The 18627-nt window shown below is 37.7% G+C and overlaps 3 protein-coding genes across 9 annotated transcripts; 1 reads left to right on the forward strand and 2 right to left on the reverse strand.

Annotated features, from left to right (window-relative positions):
- Positions 1-1713: 1713 nt before the first annotated feature.
- On the reverse strand, positions 1714-11379 carry RhoGAP93B (MyTH4 and RhoGAP_KIAA1688 domain-containing protein RhoGAP93B). Of its 6 annotated transcripts, none has more exons than XM_069135317.1 (13): positions 11153-11379; positions 9768-9872; positions 9184-9322; positions 7207-7368; positions 6892-7071; positions 6456-6810; positions 5807-6322; positions 5331-5699; positions 5062-5250; positions 4630-4739; positions 3750-4505; positions 2537-2980; positions 1714-2450 (listed from the first exon to the last, which is right to left on the reverse strand). In XM_069135317.1, exons 1-13 carry the CDS (start codon positions 11164-11166, stop codon positions 2256-2258), a joined length of 3534 nt encoding a protein of 1177 aa, XP_068991418.1. In that variant the 5' UTR covers positions 11167-11379; the 3' UTR covers positions 1714-2255. The 6 variants fall into 6 exon arrangements, with proteins under 6 accessions (XP_068991418.1, XP_046478298.1, XP_046478297.1 ...); XM_046622342.2 differs by having other exon boundaries at positions 6465-6810; positions 6892-7074; XM_046622341.2 differs by having other exon boundaries at positions 6892-7074; positions 11153-11378.
- An 81-nt stretch (positions 11380-11460) lies between these two features.
- On the forward strand, positions 11461-14473 carry LOC124217077 (ankyrin repeat, SAM and basic leucine zipper domain-containing protein 1). 2 transcript variants are annotated; one of them, XM_046622353.2, is made up of 9 exons: positions 11461-11678; positions 11876-12047; positions 12144-12269; positions 12354-12474; positions 12795-12900; positions 13026-13160; positions 13256-13611; positions 13708-13930; positions 14006-14473. In XM_046622353.2, exons 1-9 carry the CDS (start codon positions 11610-11612, stop codon positions 14033-14035), a joined length of 1338 nt encoding a protein of 445 aa, XP_046478309.1. In that variant the 5' UTR covers positions 11461-11609; the 3' UTR covers positions 14036-14473. The 2 variants fall into 2 exon arrangements, with proteins under 2 accessions (XP_046478309.1, XP_046478308.1); XM_046622352.2 differs by having other exon boundaries at positions 11468-11678; positions 14001-14473.
- fws (four way stop) lies at positions 13477-18320 on the reverse strand. The gene is made up of 14 exons (XM_046622346.2): positions 18045-18320; positions 17852-17944; positions 17636-17760; positions 17298-17517; positions 17062-17204; positions 16707-16973; positions 16500-16620; positions 16313-16430; positions 16092-16232; positions 15621-16004; positions 15406-15531; positions 15216-15324; positions 14879-15094; positions 13477-14746 (listed from the first exon to the last, which is right to left on the reverse strand). The coding sequence occupies exons 1-14, from the start codon at positions 18082-18084 to the stop codon at positions 14567-14569; spliced, it is 2283 nt and encodes a 760-aa protein (XP_046478302.1). The 5' UTR covers positions 18085-18320; the 3' UTR covers positions 13477-14566.
- Between the last annotated feature and the right edge of the window lie 307 nt (positions 18321-18627).

Genomic DNA, 18627 nt, shown 5'->3' on the forward strand with positions numbered 1-18627 from the left:
TCTCAGAATCGATTTGAAGGATCATTTGATGAATGAAAAAGATATATTTAGAACATCGTAAAACCGACAGCTGAGGAAATACGATGGACGTTCAAAGAAATTTTCCGTTTCTTGCTTGTAAGTTTTGATTCTAAAGAAACTGTTTGTAGTGAGTATCAAGATGTGGCAAAATTTGATCTAAAAATTACAATGCAGTTAGTGTTAGTTTTTTCTTTTTGGCGATTCTCGGAGCCCAGGTAGTTTTTGTCTGTAAATCAATTCCATAGGAGCCTTTACTGTACTTTTTTCCCCTCTCGTAAGGAGACGTGTTCATTTACATGCGCGACGATATAATCTGAAGAGCACTTTTTCGAGTACAAATTACAGAGGCGGCCGTGAGAATTACTTATTAGTATATTGAAGTATTCGCGCGTGTTCTTTGAGCTTGTCAAATACCGCTATCGAAATAATTTTCACGCCAAAACGTGCTTTCCATATAGTTACCGTCGCACGTATTAATAAAACGGGGTTTTCTTCATGCTATAAAAATCTCTGACAGTGAATCTGGTATATGAATGCACAAAAGGTATGATCAATTCATTCAGTCAAGATATCTGAAGAATGTACAACTCTGATTTAGCGTTCACAGCAAACGAATTGTGCAATTTGTTGTATGAGCTTCCGAAATTACCGATTACAAATTAAGTATTTGTTCCTGCGGTCTCACATGATGTATTAGCGGGTTGGGCTTGGGCAAATATATTCAACAATATTCCAGCTCGAAATGCCTTCCATACATTATTTGTTTTCAATAAATTTATTTGCAAGCAATCATGGAATACGTTTGATGATCAAAGATACTATAATGGATTATACTGCGATGTAGCCGATTTCTTTGTTCTGTTTTGTCCAACAGAATCCTGACTTTCGCAACAACCAAACTAAGCCAATCTATATTATTTTCGTCGTGTGAGATATTCCATCGATAAACATAAATAATTTGAGGAACATTTGCAAGCATTGCTCAAGAATTTTTTTTAAGATGATCCCGAATATTTGCGTTATGTAACAGTATTTTTGCAGTCGTCTGAAATAATTTCCAGCACGTAATTTAATCTGTATGACAAAAGTTTTAGAACAGTGTTAGTGTTTTGTGTAATCATGGCAAATCAACGTATTTATAGGACTGGCAGTCACAGAGACATCTCAAAACATAACCACTTTGAAAACCAGGTTGAAAACATTCGTATGGTTAGTGGCATATTCAAATAGTTTCTGAAAGTTATTTGACAAATCTCCACATATACTCATTTACACGGAAGTTAGAATTATGACAAAGCTCAATAAGTTGTGGGATTTTCGAAAAGTTCTGTGCGCAGCTTAATGCAGAAAAAAAACATACATTTTCGGTTCGAAATGCGATGCAAAATGTATTTTTTTCTTCAAATTCGATCTGTATTCGTTTCTAACAGCACGTAGATCACTCCACTTTATGCCCATAAAATTATTATACAGCTTTAGAACTAACAAGTTTGCAATAAGCCTTGTAATTTTAGTGAAGCCTTGAAAAACACTGGTAAGCTATAATTACAAAGTGACCTGCTACCAGTCCTATCATCAAAAGCAGTAGTTGGTTGTACCAACCATAGTATCGGCAATTTGCATGTTCGAATAAATATTGATATGTTGTATCTTGTCAATTTATATTGAAAAAATAAATACACAAATAAATGCTAATCCTTCGCAAGTATTTTCTTTTCCTTTTTACTTCATATAATAAATTTGTATATACGCTTATATTCGTTATACAAAAAGACCTCGCTGTGACGATATCACGGATATACACGGTAACGCATTAGTTTTATATTACATGGGATTCAACAATGATGATCGAGTAAAAAAGCCATCGCAATTCGCGCGGTAACAAGAATCGGTAAAATATCATATAGCGATATATAATCTAATAATATTTTAGTAATATGCTAATATATGTTTATAAATAATAAATAGGAAATGAGTGGCTCAGCTCTTGTAGACGTTTAAATTACACATTTTTAGATAAAAGAACTCGTTTAACGAAAATAAAAAATAATATTAATAATAATGATAATGATAATAATTGTTTGTATAAGAACAAATAGTAATAGCAATAATTTTTTCAATTAATACAATAATAATAATAATAACACTAACGATGAGACTAATAATAATGAATATACAGTTGTCGTTTTGGCATAGCAGTTTTTTTTTTAAGTCTAGTCTAAGTAATCTAATAGTCAGTGAAGACCTTCGACCCACGCAGTGTCTAGAGATTGAATGAGGGTGCGAACAAAGGCCATCTCTTTTCTAGCATTTTCTAGAATAACTCTCGGATCCTGGGACGTACAACGCAACACGTTAGGAGCCATTACCATAGCCAAGTTGCTTGCATCCATTTTTGTTCGAACAACAACTTCCGGTCTTGCAAATATCTAAAAAAAAATCGAACAAAATTCAAATCAACATTCAATAAAACATAGTCTCAATTTTTTTTTTCAAAGTACTGTGAGTAACGCACCTGTAAAAATCTTATCAGATGACAAAGAACACGACGGTTAAGGTCGGGAAGCCGATCTATCAATGCGGTAGCTGCTGCGGCAGCGGCTCGAACATCGTCGTGGCGTAATGAGACACATTCGGTATAGAGAGCATCCGGGATGAGTGGCTCGTACAGTTCCCTTACCCAAAGCTTCAATAGAGAAGCTGGTGCGTGAGCATCTTGGGCTGAATTTGCCACTCCGCTATCCTCGAATCGGTCAAGAGACGCTTTAAGGACGCTAACCTCATCTGCGTCGGCAGATACTCTGAAAATCCCTTCTGTTGTAGTTCCACCACGAAGTAAAACCTGTCTTGCTAGTGTCGTTTGCACCCAGGGAAGCTCCCTTTGAGGGTATCGATCTCGTTGCAAAGCCATGACTTCTCCTAGCGTCGCGCCAAACATCGAAGCACGGAAGATTTGTATCTGCGCGAAATAAAATGATAGTCAATCAAACGCCAGTTATCAAGCAAAAATTTAAATTACATTGATATTATTCTTGACTCAGGATGAAAAATAGTAAATAATACGGCAACATTTTGATATTACTTTCACGACGTTCGCGATCAAAATAAAATTATCAAGAAATCAGATCACTAACGAAGTCAAACCGCATATATTTGAACGAGAGCGGAACATTATTTTACGTATGCATTTAAATATCACTTGGGATTTCGTAAACAATTTAGCTATATTCCACTATTACCAACAACGAATATCAATTTGATGTCTCCCTTCCAATTCGTTGCAAATCACGTATGTTGTAGAACATTGAAAAATAAAAGACATGCATTTTTTTATCGGCGGAAAAACGATTTAAAGAGGTGAAAACCAAAGATGCGCACCCAACGATAATTTCTTGATACCCTTGATGTATATAAATGAAACTAACGTTGAATTACTTCGTTCATCAATAGAAACATTTCAGTATTCGTTTCATTCAAATACATCAAGCGTTGCTATTCGAAACTGAGAAACCACGCTATTGGATACCCATCTTTGGAAGTCATTGACATTCCTTTAAACGGTTTTTCGCCGGTAAGGAAAATACTTGTCATTTAGTTTTCGGAATTGGAAGGGAACATCAAACTAACGTTCCTTGTAGGTGTTAAATTGAATTCCCTGACTGTTCCACAATTTTGAAAGCCGTATTACAGCATAGCGCTAAACCGAATCTTATCTCTTTTATCATTACCCTAGCTTGGTCAATGTCCTCAAGAGTAGCCTTGCGGGGTTGGCGTTTTCCATGGGCTCCAATGCGCTGTAAGCGCCGGCATGCGACGGTAGCATAGTGACTGACTTGGACGTGTATTGGCCATTTTGGAACTTCGAGAAATTGAAAATCTGGATCTCTATGCCTGTTCATGTAGCCTTCAAGGTACGGCTCAAAAGTAGCACTAGCAGGAACAAAAGCGAGACAGACAGCCATCAGCTCCCATCCTCTGCGCAGGCTTTCTTTACGAGGATTTTCCGTAGTTTGACGACAGATTTGCACGTAAAGCTCGTCTCGTAGCGGCGGTTTAGCAAAGATTGTATTGACTATGTCCATTGCTACTCCATCGAGAGTCATACCTACGTTAGCTTTTCTATCTCCCATGTAAACTTGCACGAGTCTGAATAAATTACAAGCTTCTCTCTTAAGAAGCTTCTCACCGTCTCTACCAGTTATAGCAAGCATTGGCTGAGGTATCGGGTCTTTAGACCAACTCAGCATGTCGCGCACGCTGAATTTCTTACGGAAAAGCAGCCTGAGTCCCTTCGGTCTTCCACAGTTCAGGTTCAAATTGTCTTGCGCATATTTTTCTATGTCTCCGCCACCGCCGTCTCGCCTCACTTCGTCAAAGTCCGTCGATCCTATTCCAGATTCATTTCCAATATTCGGAGTCGTTCCTAAATTCGTTCCAGTCGAAGGTGGCAGGGAAATCGGTCTCACAACCCCCGCAGCTATGCTCTATACCGATTAAAAAATATGTTTTACAGACGGTATCGTGTGGACGAGAATTAAGATGAATAAAGAGATCGACGCCATATTCACAGAACAGTCGAAAATTGGGGTTCGGAAAGTAGAGGCATACCTCAGTGTGAGAAACTATAGTTGGGGGTGGCGGGGTAGCTGGAGGCCTCGTCAAAGTGTCTGCTGTATTATAATAAGTAGCTAAACCTGCCGTGTCATAGTTGCCTAAATCTGAAAATCAAAGAAGCTATTATTGCACTGAAAGTTACATACACAAAATGTCATCAATTCCGAAAAATTACAAGATTTTCATAAAAAAGTGTTTCAATTCTACTGAAACTAAATTCTTGTAAAATAGAAAATAATTTCTGGTTTGCAAGCTTTTGTTTAAGATGTGCTGCTCGTACTTTGACACATTGTTTAGTCGTGAGAGAAAAGTGAAGTGAAACTATGTTTATTCTGCTGCAACATCAGAAAACTTTACTTTAAACAATGAATCGACACTCTATTCTCGTAACATAAGCTTAGTTGAAAACTATGACCAAATGCTGACCTGCATAGTGATCCTCAAGATATTCTTGGCTTGAAGAATCTCCCTGATTGCTAGCAGCCTCATCATCTGCAAACTGATCGTCAGAATCGTCATCCACCCTTCCCCCTGCTCCTCCACCTCGGCCACCTTCTTCATCTAACGAATCATCTCCTTCTTCAGCGAGCAAGGGATCACCAAACCGATAACAACCTATAAAACAAAGTATAATAACTAGCATTAATAACATGTTGAAAGGTTTCAATAAAAACTGACTCAAAATTTCATAATACCAGAGAGTTTAGCCTGCTGAAGAATGTAATGTTGAAGAGGTAGCAAGTGGTCGGAATCCACTAATAGATTTCCGTAATAAGGTGAAGGGGGAGGACTAGGGTTTCCGTTACTCTTCTTTTTTTTCCCATTCGCGCTCTCCTCAACTCCAACCACTTCCTCACCCCCCATGCTGTTACTGCTGCTGTTTGTGCTGCTGGTGTCATTGCTATTACTGTTACTGCTGTCTCGCGGCGGAGGATGCGGTTGGCCAACTAAATATCTCTCATGCATTGAATCGTCGTCTCTATCTCGTCTCCTGTTTTGCTGTTTCTGTTGCTGCTTTTGTTGCTGAACGAAACTATAGCTCCGTGCTATTGGTTGCGGTGTGCCTAAACACATGAATCGACAGTAAAATTTTCAGGTCCCTTCTTGCGACACTTTTCAAGAATATTTGTGACCAGGGAAAATTTCATCGAATATTAATAACAATGCTTACGGTCAATAGAATTGTTGCAATTTGTCCTCCTATGATCTCTTTCACCAACTTCCAAGCTCCTTTGCTTGGAGACATTAGCCATAATGCCGCCTCCACTTCTGATCAAACTTTTATTCGTTTCTGCTCTCTCGGGTGGTACACCACCATATTTTTCCCTGACATTAGCCTCTGACAGAGAAACTGAGCCAACATGGTGAGGTCTGCTGATGCTACCACTGCCTGTTTCCTGCCTGTTGCGATGATGAATAGAACTAGGATAAAACGATGTTGCGTTTGTTTTGTCTAGACTGTTAACCCTCTCCCTGTAATGTAGATCCCGTTCTCTGTGGTATCGATTCCCTGTCGTCTCCACGAGAGATCCGTATTTGTCCACCTGAGGTTTATACACTTGACCGACTTGAACTTCGGGTGGACGGTATGGCGGCATTTCTTGCCTAAAACCTCGTGATTCCATCAACGATTCTCTATATGGCGATGTACTTGGCTCAGGGCCATACGAACCTCTGTTGTCTTTGCCTAAAAATAAACAATCGTGCAGACATATTATTTTTACTAGGATACTGTTAGGTAAGAAGTTACGTGAACAACTAATTGTGGTTGCTGATTGAAAAAAGAACTGTTTGGCAATGAAAATATTTTACTTTCATACCATTCTTACTTCTGTCCGAATCCAAATTCGTCCCCCTTATTTCTCTTTGCGGTTCTACAAAGGTTTTTTTTTTGAAAAGAGGAGTACTAGTAGAAAGCGATAAACCAAGCGGTGGTGAATCAGTTTTTGGTTGCATTTTTTGGTTTTTCACACTCTCCAGAGTCCCACTTTTGTGACTTCGATTTTCCAAGGTACCAGATTGTTGACGCAAATGAGATGATGGTGGTGGTATCGGTTGGGTCTGACCAATGGAACGATGGTGATGTCGATGAGGTGAATCCAGGAGTCGATACCCAGTAGATTCCAAAGACGTGCGACTATGTGATACCGAGCTATCGCTGGAACGCCCGGAATCCTGTGTTGAAAATAAAAATCAATTGAATATTAATGCAAACGACCGGACCGAATATCTATAACCAATTTGACCATCACAAACCTGGGAGTGATTGTGTTGCCTACGAGCAGCAGGTTGTTCATGATGTCGATGATGATGCCGGCTGTTATGGTGATGATGGTGGTGATGATGGTGACGTCTGGACGAAGGTGAAAGTGACGGAGGCGAAGTTTGAGCATCGATACCGACTCCTGGACCTCGAGATCTGCAAGCACTTCCGACCTGCTGCAAGAAATAATTATATGTTGCTTTGTTAGTTGAATATTTGTTGCTAATATCAGCCATGAATTTATGTCCTCCATAACACATATAACATGAATAAGAGGGGAATTCAAAATTTTAGGATCACTGACTCACTAGTGTCGCAGCTAGATTTGGACTCTCCTGAAAGGGCAAATGTGCAACTCTACCAACTGAAGAAGTTGGAGTCTGTGTTGAAACGGACTCTTTCTTCTTGGGCTCATTTCCCCTCTGCGAATCTCCACCAGGTCCGACAGGCTCCGTATTTTGCTTTAATGTCTGTAAATCCCATTACGTTACTTCAAACTCAGATGAACATTGATTATTGCATGGAAAACATTCGTGTTGACCAATTACTACACATTCCATTCAAATTATAATTGTGCAATTGTTGTAAAAAAAAAATAATAATCACAATATCCCAAACTACATGCTATGAAATGATTTCGATGATATTTTATTTGGAAATATTTGAATTCTATTTATTGGTCTTTCTACCGTACTATGGGTCAACTGAGGAGACACTCGTGTATGTACGCGGAGATAAGTGGAATCATAAAGTACACAACAGTGGAAAGCTGAGGCCTACTTTTTTTTCCGTTTATTGTAAAATAAAAAAAGGCAAGAGAAATGAGGAACAGTTACCAGAATAACAAAAAATACTGTAACAAATAACATGACCACGAGTCTATTCAAAGATACATAAGGGAGGTCCTTACTTGGGGGTTGTAAATATTTTCATTGGCATGCCCCCCAGATCTGTTTCAAATCGTTAAAAAAAAATGTGTCTCAAGTTTTAAGCCTCTAAGTCAACTGGAACACGTTCCTCTAGGCTCCGAAAGCTTTAAATGTGAAATACATGTAGTTTTTATCAACAGTTATATTCATTTCGTATGATTTTGGAGTAAATTAAGAGACCCATTTGAAACTTGGCAGAGCTGTAGCTTATAAAGATCATAACAAAACCTGAAAATTTCAAACTTTTATAATTATTATTCCCGTATATATAAGCCTATATAAAAGTGATGCTATTAAACTTAAATAAAAAAAAAATATATTATAATATCATTATAAAGTTTAGAAATTTTCAGGGTTTGTTCCTATCATTATAAGCAACAACTCTGCCAAGTTTCAAATCAGTCCCTTAATTTATACCAGTCATACAAAACGAAATAACTGGTTATAAAAACTACATATATTTTACATTAAAAACTTTTGGAGCTTAGAGGTATGTGTTCCAATTTACATAGAGGCTTAAAACTTTACAGATTTTTTTTAAGGATATGGAACAGATCTGGGGGACGTCCCTATGAAATTTTTTCCCACCCCCAAATAAAGACCACTCTAAGATACATACAATTGATTTGTATCGTTTTCAATATTTTTACTGAAATTATATTTTTAGCAAATTTTATAGTATTGTTAATGCTTGAAATACGATTTTATAATTGTATTTTATATATTGGACTAACTAAGAGTGAGGAAATCACTCAAAGGGGATAATTCTAATTTTAAAATAATTTTTTTAAACAACTGGAGTATTTATAAATTTCAGCATTTATTTTTTCATAAACAAACTGGGATAGTGCTTCGAATTGGTTTACTGTTTGTGATCTCACATTGAAGTTGGTCTTTATTTTAAGCGCCTGAGGCAGAGTGCCCCCTCATAGAGAAATTTATCATCAATCTTTGGCGCCGTATGATGGAGAAAAAAAGGCATAACCAACGAAGAAAAAAGGAACACGCGCAAACATTATCATTTGATATTTCAACATCAGATTTTCCCAAGAACCCCTCCTGAGTATAAGATGTGGCATGATGTATCATACGTGGGATGGTATAATATAAACCAGAGTTTTTTCTGCCGGCTACCATCATCTATTTATAGTTTTAGAGAGCAAAGCAGACGAGTAAAAGAGCTACTTATCCTACCTCAGTTAAGTATAGGTGAGAGCCGGAATGTTCATTTATGTCATACACATCACACACAGGTAATTGCATATCTGGCTATAACTCTTAATCACAGGGAAGAGAAATATGCAGCTAGCTCCAAATTTACCTTAAATTGAACAAAAAATTTACATCACCATTTACCTGCAATTTGGCCAGTGGTATGATGTCACAGTCTGTAGGACGATGCCAAACCGTTTTCTGAGATGTTGCATTGTAGTAGTAAAATCTTGACGTGTTCTGATCAAACAATTCCCACCATTGGTTGTTGTCTGTCTTTTTTCTGCAATTACATCCATAAATGCTCCATTTCCCTTCTTGTAACAATATTTCTGTGTTCAAAGCTGACTGTTAGTAAGATTTCAATTCTTAAGCTGTCCAACTCGTCAGAAAAGAAACCCTCGGTTTGATGTATATATGTAGGAAAAAATTTTCGTGCGGCAATGCTTTGGCAAAGATATTTCAATAAAAATGCAAAAAAAAAAAAAATTCAATTTACGAATAAAATGCACTTTCTTAGTTCATATGACAAAAGTATATCATTTCTCAATCATAAAAGTAATTTCAGGTTCATCGATCACTCTCTGATAGAGATAAGCAGTTAGTTTAAGTCCCTGAGCATCACCAACTGATGTCTTGAGGTATACCAAAAGAGAAAGTTGCGTAACAGCATGAAAAATGACAATTGAAAGTTCTTAATAACAGAGAGCGTTTAACAGTCGTCTTACACAGGAACTCCAGGCGGGGGATCCCACACACATTCACCAGTGGTCAGGTTCGCATACATGTGCTCCTTGGTACGGGGCTCGATGATTTCCACCCATTCCATCCTGCTGCAATTATTAATAACCAGTCAGACTCTACCTCCAGGATCACCTTAGTCTCCACATTCCCGTTTCACTTTCTCATTAAGTCATTTAATAACTAGATATTAAAATTTTCACAAGGAGACCGTTAATCTCGTCAGAGAAATGGTAAGGTGAAAAAATACACAAACAGTGTTACAACAATGTCTTCTGGTAACAATCATTGGTTACACACGATTTTGGAATTTGCTCTTGCAGAATTTTTAAATATTAGGTCAAAAGAATAGCAGTTATTATCTTTGACTTGTTTTCTTTTTTACGAAGTTGAAGCTAGTAGCCAGATTTAAAATGTGCAGTTCAGTTTTATCCTTATAATTCTATAAAAGTACCAAGGATTCAAGGTATTTCACAAAATTTTTATTTTCGGACTTCGCTATCTTATTCGAATGAACATTAGAGCGTTTGACTGCTAATTCTGACTCCTTGCTTCAGTCTTGTCTTTTTTTTATGCCTGTACATCGCATAAATATTATTTATCGATTCCTTGTGGTTAATAGTTATCACGATCTTCTAAAAACAATCACTATGGTGCGTTAATTGAGACAACATAAAACTGTTGTAATACATGTCACAAAAATTTGATTATACTGGTTATAAATCAACCTTTTTTTGACACAATGACCAGTGAATGCGCAAGAAATACCAGAATGAAAGAAATTATGGAACGTTTTGCTCGACTAGCATTCTTGAAATAGTAATAAATATTTATAATAAGCTGAGTACGGTGAGAATTGGTGGAAACAAAAGTGTTTACAACGATTGTGAGAAAACCGGGAACGGGGCCAGTTTAAATGAAACAACCGATTGTACGGGGTAAAGATGAGTCAAACGATCCGTTGATAATGTTAAGAACGGAGTTAAAGGGACAGGGGAAATAGGGGGAGCCCCCCACCCTCGAAACTCGCCCATAATAAATAGGAAGGTTGGATGGTAAGCTGATGTCATGCAAGCAGTTTAATTGGTTAAATTGACGGGTTCGAGAGCTCAAGCGTGCTCGAACTAGGGTAAAGGCAAAGTTTTCTCACAGCAATGTTGCTCGAGGTGTAATAAATAAAAGAAACGGTTGATTCGCAGATAAGAATGCGAGCAGCTATTAACGAGAGAAGAGAGACGGCAGGGCTGTGGTCCACCCTATAGGCACTACTATCCACTATACTATTGCAACTATTGATTTACACTGACACTGAACTCACTCGAAAAATTACCATCATTTACGGAATCATGCAAATAACGACCCTCGTATCTACCTGTCGGATGCCATCTCGTCCGTGTTAAACCCGCCACTTCACTCCACTAATAACGACACTTTATTTAGCCATTCCATCACAATGGTCTCCGGCTCCGCAGCCGCAGAGTACGCACGAAAATGTCCAACAGCCATGAGCGGCCACCATCTCCGGGTTGATACTACTCTACCATTTGAATGAAAGTTTGGAACTCGAGGACTGTTCGCAACGGCAGTCAGCTCGGCTTTAATGCACGAATAGATTCTCTGAAATTGATGCCGCATAAACTGGCTCCCCTCGTTTATCCCCGTTTATTTTCAAGCCAATCAAATACAAGATTTGACTAGCTTCTGCTCGCTTCTGTCATTTGACATTTGACACCGGACCATTGTGTTTGAACGACATTGCTTTCAAATTTTTTTTTCTTCTGAATAAACACCGGAACGTTGGTATTTCTAAAATAAATATTGCGAAGAGAATGTATGCCAGACCTGCGGGACTCTCTGACGAGGAATCTGACGATGATGGATTCTCTTTTTACGACGAGGTTAAGCCGACATAACCTTTACCTTCATGCTTTTTCTGTTTATGTTTACACTGCAGCCAGACCGCAACCGTCGTAGATTTTTGATCCGCGGTATCGCAACCTTTTAAATTACATGATTACTTATTTTTCATTAAATTATTCACTTGGTATTAATATCACATTTTGTTCTGCAATACGGTACATAAATGTTTCTTCAGGTCCCCCAGCGCAAAAGGAGAAACGCTCAAGCAACAGCCACAGCAAAAGTGCAAGCTGAAACAGACAAAACGCAAGAGCCATGTTTCGAAGAAGGGGAACGAGAACTTCAGTTCCAAGTAATGCATGCCTGCATGGCAGGACACTTGGAGGTCATAAATGAATATATTACTCGTAAGTGTATAGTCAGTAAAACTGCGAACAATTTTTTAATGCCCTAAGATGTGCCTAAATTGTATTAAATTAATCTTCATCTTGATTATCCAACAGTGGGTCACAACCCAAATGATTTTTTAAATAGCGGATGGACGCCGCTTCTCTATGCCGCCTCTTCAGTTCGCCCCGATGCAGTGGAATATCTGTTATCCTTGGGAGTAGACCCAAACAAGCACAAAGGTTGATTGACATTCCCTTCTTCCTTGCATAATTCTGATAATCGATTGTGAGCTATCATGTATATATTTTTTGTTTCACGATTAGATGGATTCACACCACTGATGGCATTGTGCAACGCAAATGCAGGAACTCCGGAAGCAAGCCTAAAATGCTTGCAGCTATTAATTTCAGCCAATGGAAACGTGAACGCAACAAACAAATACAAGTAACAACTTACAGTTGCTAGTATAGCTGATCTTATGTTTATCTGGAAGACGCATATTATATGTGATTTGTCATTTATCTTTTAGTAAAGCAAGAGTATAAATCTAGCTTTAGGTCTAATGAATCCCATTTGCAACTCCATTAATATCACTGAATATTTCCATAAATCGTTATTCTCGTTCGGAGTGTCGGTTTGAGAATGCATGATTCAACAAATATATTTAAATATAAGAAATGCTCAATCTACATATGGAGATTTTAGATAAGCTACACCATTCATCAGCAACAATTCTAATCAATAACTTACAAATTTATTATTAGCGAAACTGCTTTGATGCTTGCCTGCAAAGAAGATAAGTCTGAAGTAGTCAAAGAGCTTTTGAAACATGTGGACAATGTAAATTTTATTAATAATGAAGGCAAGTCGGTAAGTAGTTTAATTCTTGAAAAAATTAAGAAACTTTTTACCAGTGCCCCTATATTTTGGTCCAATTTAAAATGAATGCATTTTGAATGTATGATGTGCTATTGTGCTTCGTTATTTAATTGCAGGCTTTGTTCTATGCAGTGCTAGCTAATAAGCCTGAAATATTGAAAATTCTTTTGGAATATAATGTGGATCTAACGATTAAAGATAAACATAATTATACCGCAAGAGATATAGCAATTGCTAAAGGCTACGATAAGGTAATTTTTTTTCTGCGCAATATGTTATATTCGTGATCAATTATTGGTAGTTACGATTTTTAAATAATTTCCTTATCAATGTTTTTTTTTTCTAGTTAGCTCTGTTGCTGAGCACAGAAGCTGATGATCTTCTCGAAGTAGCCGATATATCTGAGAATGTCCAGACCTATGGCTGGAGGGATATGTTCCCTATGCTATCTACAAACTCAGACAAATACGTAAACTTTGACATAGCGACTATTTTATGTGGCATGGGTATGGAACGGTACAAATCCACGTTTGAAGGAATCGATTTGAAAACTTTTTTGAAATTGACGGAAGAAGACCTTGTTAAACTGGGATTTGACATGCCCTTTCAAAGAAGACAATTTATGGAAGGACTTCACAAGTTTCATGTCAAAAGTTGGAGCGCACATAGCATTGGTGCTATAAGAAAAAGCTTGCCATACACGTCAGTCTTGCTTAATATTCGGTGCCATTGAGAGTAATAAGTTTTTATATTTGCAGAGTCAGCTTCATTTCACTGCATTTTTTTTTCTTCTTCCAGACTTTATGATGGAGTTGTATCTCTAGGGCACGCAGCAAAGCAGATAGGTGTAATAGGTTCCGGTATTAGATTTATTAAAAATAGTCTCGAGGGAGCAAGGAAACAAAATCTTCAATTATCGGATACAGAGAAGATGAAGTACAGCGGTCAGCTGCAAAAAAGTCAACAGTCTTTACTGACACTTGAAAAAGAGTTAACATATATGAAAACTCTTGCTAAAAAGGTAAGCAAAAGATGTTGTAAAACGATTCAAATCAATATCAAATCTGTAACACCCTGTTGATTTTTCGTAGATTAGCAAAGACACAAAATTAATTCCTCCCGCTGATTATATTGGACCAAAAAAAAAGAAATCCGACTGGACCATAATCATTGGTGTCACTTTGATCATAGGAATGTATCTCTCAAGGACCAACTATATCCAAAGAATATGGAATTAATACATATATGTTGATAGTTGATGACTGTGTGATAATAATGTTAAGGAACTTTGCATTGAACAATCTACTTTTACGTCAACTTTTAAATATTATTTTTTACCTGTAACTAAGATGATTTATACTGGATTAATTACTGTTAAATAATTCTAATTTTTGTAAGTGCCATGACACCCGTTAATATCTATAAAATAATCCTAATTAAGTTTGATGGTGCAATGTGCACCGTCATCTTTCAAGACTGATTTGAATTGGTGTAGATCATGAGTTCTTCATTGTACTTTTGCTTTGCAACTTTCATAAAATATCTCCAAAGCGGGTAAGTCCAATATTTTTGGTCTGCCAAACATTTTTTATTAATTGACATTGCAAAAAACACAAACCAAATATTCTTACGAAATAAAACTTTGTAAACTTACTACCTAGTTAAGACTAGCTAACTTGGCCATGAGGGGAAAAAGCGGATGGAATGTTGGCTGATTTCTTTGGCGAACAGCCAACTGGTATCGTTGTAGAGGGCCACTGCTCAATGCCAATCTCTCTCTCTCTCCAGGATTAGCATCCAGCCACTGAGACAGTCGACTCACAGACCAACCTGCACTCTATAAATATCGAGAATAGATTATCTCATTGCTACAATTTCCATAGCTTTGCTTAATCAAGCTTTTGTGACTAGTATAACAAATCCTTTTAGGTTTCACAAAAATAATGGGAAGAATTTATTTTTTCAATACCTGATGAGGAGATGGCAAATCACTCGGAGCACCAGAAAATAGATGTAAGAGGACAAGGGAAGACGGTACGCTCCCTTCACCCTCTAACACTCGTTGAACCATTTCTTCTGGTCTAAGAGGAAGCAGCGCTCTGAGTGCTCGAAGCACTCTATACTGCTGCTGCTCAGCCAAGCCAAGCTGCCCCCCTCGGCACAGCGGCATCACTGCCACTTCCATCTGCAAACAGAATGTTGCCGTTTTTATTTCCTAAAGGCTCCATCGCTGTTCGTCGCTAACTTTATTCCTTTTGATAACGAAGCTAATAATTTGACACAACTTATCTAACAAGTGGATATACCTGATTGAAGTCAGCAATGAGTTTAGCCCTCCCATGTTCACTTAGTGGCCTCAGAAGGCAAGCGTGTCTAACAAACAACTCAATGCATCTCGAAGCTACACTCTTGCAACTGAAATCAAAAATTCATTTTTAATAATCACGATTTAGTAGACAGTTACTGATCAAATGTGTAGGAATCATGCCCACCTACCATTCAGCAACTATTGTTTGATTCTTGTATGGAACTAGGAATGTGTTAACAGATCGGAGTATGAAGCCCTGTAGCTCGCGCATATACAACGAGCTCCCAATTTCTTTTCCTAAGGGACTCCCAGATCTGACAGTGATAAGAGACATCAGAATTAGTTTCAAAATGAGCAAGAAGTATATAAAATACCAAATATTTCAGCCGAACAAAACTCTCACTCTCTAAACTCTGGATCATCGTGCATCGTTAGGAGGATACTTTCCACTGCGTCAGTGATAGATGCTAGTAATGGTGCCAGTATTCCTCTCGTCAATGTATCGGTGTGCTCTAGAGCAGACGCTATAACCGATGCTCCACCAACCGGTAAGCTGCCAGCCATATTTGCTATCACACGACCCATTTGGGCAGCAAGATAATGTAGTAAATTGGCAAGAGTGACGTTCAATTGTTGGCCGACATTTGGACTGTCAATTACTTGACTTGCTTCTGCCCCAGTGACCAAGCCTTGTTCGCATTTCAAGCAAAAAAGCCGCACGGCTTTACCAACATTGCGTGCAACAACCATTGACAATCCTTCATCCACCAACGAGACACTCAGTTCACTGCATTAGTTTAATTTGATTAGTTAGATACTTTGTAGTTCCCCTTATTCAACGAACTTTATCAATTCGGCATCAACATGTAATCACCTAGTAACGGTACGAATTAAGCTATCTATTTCGTCCTGGTTTGGTGCTCCATCTCCAGAAAACATCGTATGCACAGGATCTAGTAGTCTAGATACCGAGCGTGACAGGTAAGCATTTTCAAACGGTGACAACACGTCTCTACTAAAAATTTTTAATTTGTATGATGAAATGAGTTGAATGAAGTAAGTTTTTATGAAGTCAAAATATAGGAAAGAGCTTACTTTATAGCGTACACACCAATGGCTTGCGATCTATCTTTGAGACGTTTACTAAGATCCAGATATATTCTAAGAAATTTTGGATACTCCCCTTCTAATGCCTGCTTGATAAATGACGATCCTGTAAAATAAGTACATCTATACTTACCATCGAAATTTAATCATCATTCTGGCTAAAGGATGATTTTACCTTGAGAACGTTCAATTAGAATCTTAGCCAATAGCCCTGTAACATTGAGCCAGAACTTCTCCGATAGATCGTCAAATCCCTTTGAGTGATTTTCCAATAATGTTCTTTGAAGTAACTCAATCTGCCCAAGAAATGTTATGAGTTTCAAATAATGTACAGAAATTATGGAGAAAAGCTGACAGATAGCAGAGTTACTAGAAATCAAACCTGTATGCATTGTGTATAAACTGAATCTTGAAAAAGACGTTCCAAATTAGCCCAAAGTCGTGTGCGCAGATTACCAGATGAGCCAGGTGAAGGTAGGGCTGCTCTTCCAGGCCCACCTCTTTTTCCTATATCTTGATTGGTGGGTACAGATATATCCAGTGCCTCTCTGGCGATTTTTTCAACCTCAGAAAGGGCTTGAGTAGAAGTAGTTTCTACTGCATTATCAAGTATTCCCAAATTTGAAAATACTTGCACCGCAGTGCTGACCTATATAAGTAAATAATTTCTATACAAACGAATATACCTCTATAAAGTTTTATAGGATAGAATAGTGGCTTAGAATCAATCAGTTTACCTGCGAACGATCATTGGATTGTAAACCTTGAGACAAAGTATGTGTAGCTATCCTCTGAACAGTTGCTCTGTGAACTTTAACAGCTCTCTGGTCTTCAGCAACCACGTCTAACCCACTCAAGTCCGTGTCAACCATCAATTGCTCTGTGAAATAACGATAATTGATGTAGGAAAAATCGGTAGACTTTTATAATATTATTTTATAAAACTAAGGCTACTGTGACCTCATTACAGTACCTAATTCATGCAAGCTGTTGGCTGCCTTCACAAAATCAGGACTAGCTGTGCTACTGCTCATTTGTGATTGTAAGCGTCTTGATAGGTGTTGCATTCTTGTTACTCTCCGTAAGAGGTCAGAAGTTTCGTGAAGCCGCGATAAGACCAGTGTCTGTGTCTCGATTCTATTGAATGGCTCCACTATTTTTCCACGGAGTCGTTCAACTGCTGATAGTAGGCTCTGAATTAAAAGGAAAACAATACATTTAAAAATTCTGTAATCCGGAGTTCGAAGTAAAGAATAATATCTTGCGCGTTGGATACAAATCTATGGATTCAAACGTCACAAATCAGCTCACTTGCACATGTGCTTGCATTGTGGAAAGTACGCCTTCCAACTTCTCGACCCATGTTACTTGGGAAAGAAGATCTTCATGGTTGGCTAATACCTGGTTTTGTAGTTCGGCATCTAGAACTGTTATGGCTGTAAAAAGAAAACACTTGATTGGTAACATTCTCAAACGATTATACTGCCTGTATTATTGTTTGTTATTTATAATTGGATAAATACATGCCTTGAGCCAACTTGTTGAGCTGCTGAGCAACTGATAGCACTTGATCAAAATTCGTCTGCTTAATTTCACCTCCGAGGAATTGCTTGAAGAATTCTGAAACTCCATTTACGTGAGATGCATATTCAAATAATTTAAATGCATATTATTTTAATCTATCCAGGATTGCAGCTACAGGTTGTATTTTATAATTTACCGTCATTTTCAATTGTCTGCCAATTTGACACGTTGCTCATTTTTTAAGGTTATTCACGCAATATCTTGCAAATTTCGGTGTTAGCAATTCGATTCACCAAAAGTCAGAAACCGCTCGCCAATTTTTCATGGTCTTCTCTGTCTGCTGAAGAAAAATTATTCTTTCTTGATAAAATATGAAATAGCTTCAGGTTTTAGTTTCACGTCAATCGTGGATCCTAAGCTTTGATTAAAGTGCCAAGCTGTCAGACACGACCAGCTTTTGGCAAACTTGTGGGTTTCAAAATTAGAGCCTTCAGAACACTAGATGGAGCCACCTTGAGGTTTTTCTCGTAAGAAATTGTAGTGAAAAATTATCATTATAAAATTGATTGTAAAGATGACTTTTCAAGTTCAGGCTACTTATTTTTAACCCTATTGAGTTACACCTGGCATTGATACGCTGTTTTTCCATATTTCACATCCTGGACCGCGTTGAAATCAGATTTGTAAACTGGAGAAATTTTTTTATTTTGATGCGAAACCACGTGCCGCACTTTCTAATCTCTTCATAGATTATTATTCTGACACTTTTTTATTGTCAA

The sequence above is a fragment of the Neodiprion pinetum genome, chromosome 4, assembly GCF_021155775.2.
Source record: "Neodiprion pinetum isolate iyNeoPine1 chromosome 4, iyNeoPine1.2, whole genome shotgun sequence".
NCBI lineage: Eukaryota > Metazoa > Arthropoda > Insecta > Hymenoptera > Diprionidae > Neodiprion > Neodiprion pinetum.

Excerpts from the sequence above, each read along its gene's own strand:
- RhoGAP93B (XM_046622341.2), bottom strand. Across the intron at positions 5,700-5,806 it reads TTGCAACAATTCTATTGACC|GCACACCGCAACCAATAGCA; the intron begins GTAAGCATTGTT and ends TCATGTGTTTAG. Across the intron at positions 2,451-2,536 it reads ATCTGATAAGATTTTTACAG|ATATTTGCAAGACCGGAAGT; the intron begins GTGCGTTACTCA and ends ATTTTTTTTTAG.
- LOC124217077 (XM_046622352.2), top strand. The coding sequence starts at position 11,610 with ATGTATGCCAGACCTGCGGGACTCTCTGACGAGGAATCTGACGATGAT. Across the intron at positions 12,270-12,353 it reads AGACCCAAACAAGCACAAAG|ATGGATTCACACCACTGATG; the intron begins GTTGATTGACAT and ends TTTCACGATTAG. Across the intron at positions 13,161-13,255 it reads TTGCTAAAGGCTACGATAAG|TTAGCTCTGTTGCTGAGCAC; the intron begins GTAATTTTTTTT and ends TTTTTTTTCTAG.
- fws (XM_046622346.2), bottom strand. The coding sequence starts at position 18,084 with ATGAGCAACGTGTCAAATTGGCAGACAATTGAAAATGACG. Across the intron at positions 17,518-17,635 it reads CAATGCAAGCACATGTGCAA|AGCCTACTATCAGCAGTTGA; the intron begins GTGAGCTGATTT and ends CTTTTAATTCAG. Across the intron at positions 14,747-14,878 it reads ATTTGCCATCTCCTCATCAG|AGTGCAGGTTGGTCTGTGAG; the intron begins GTATTGAAAAAA and ends CGATATTTATAG.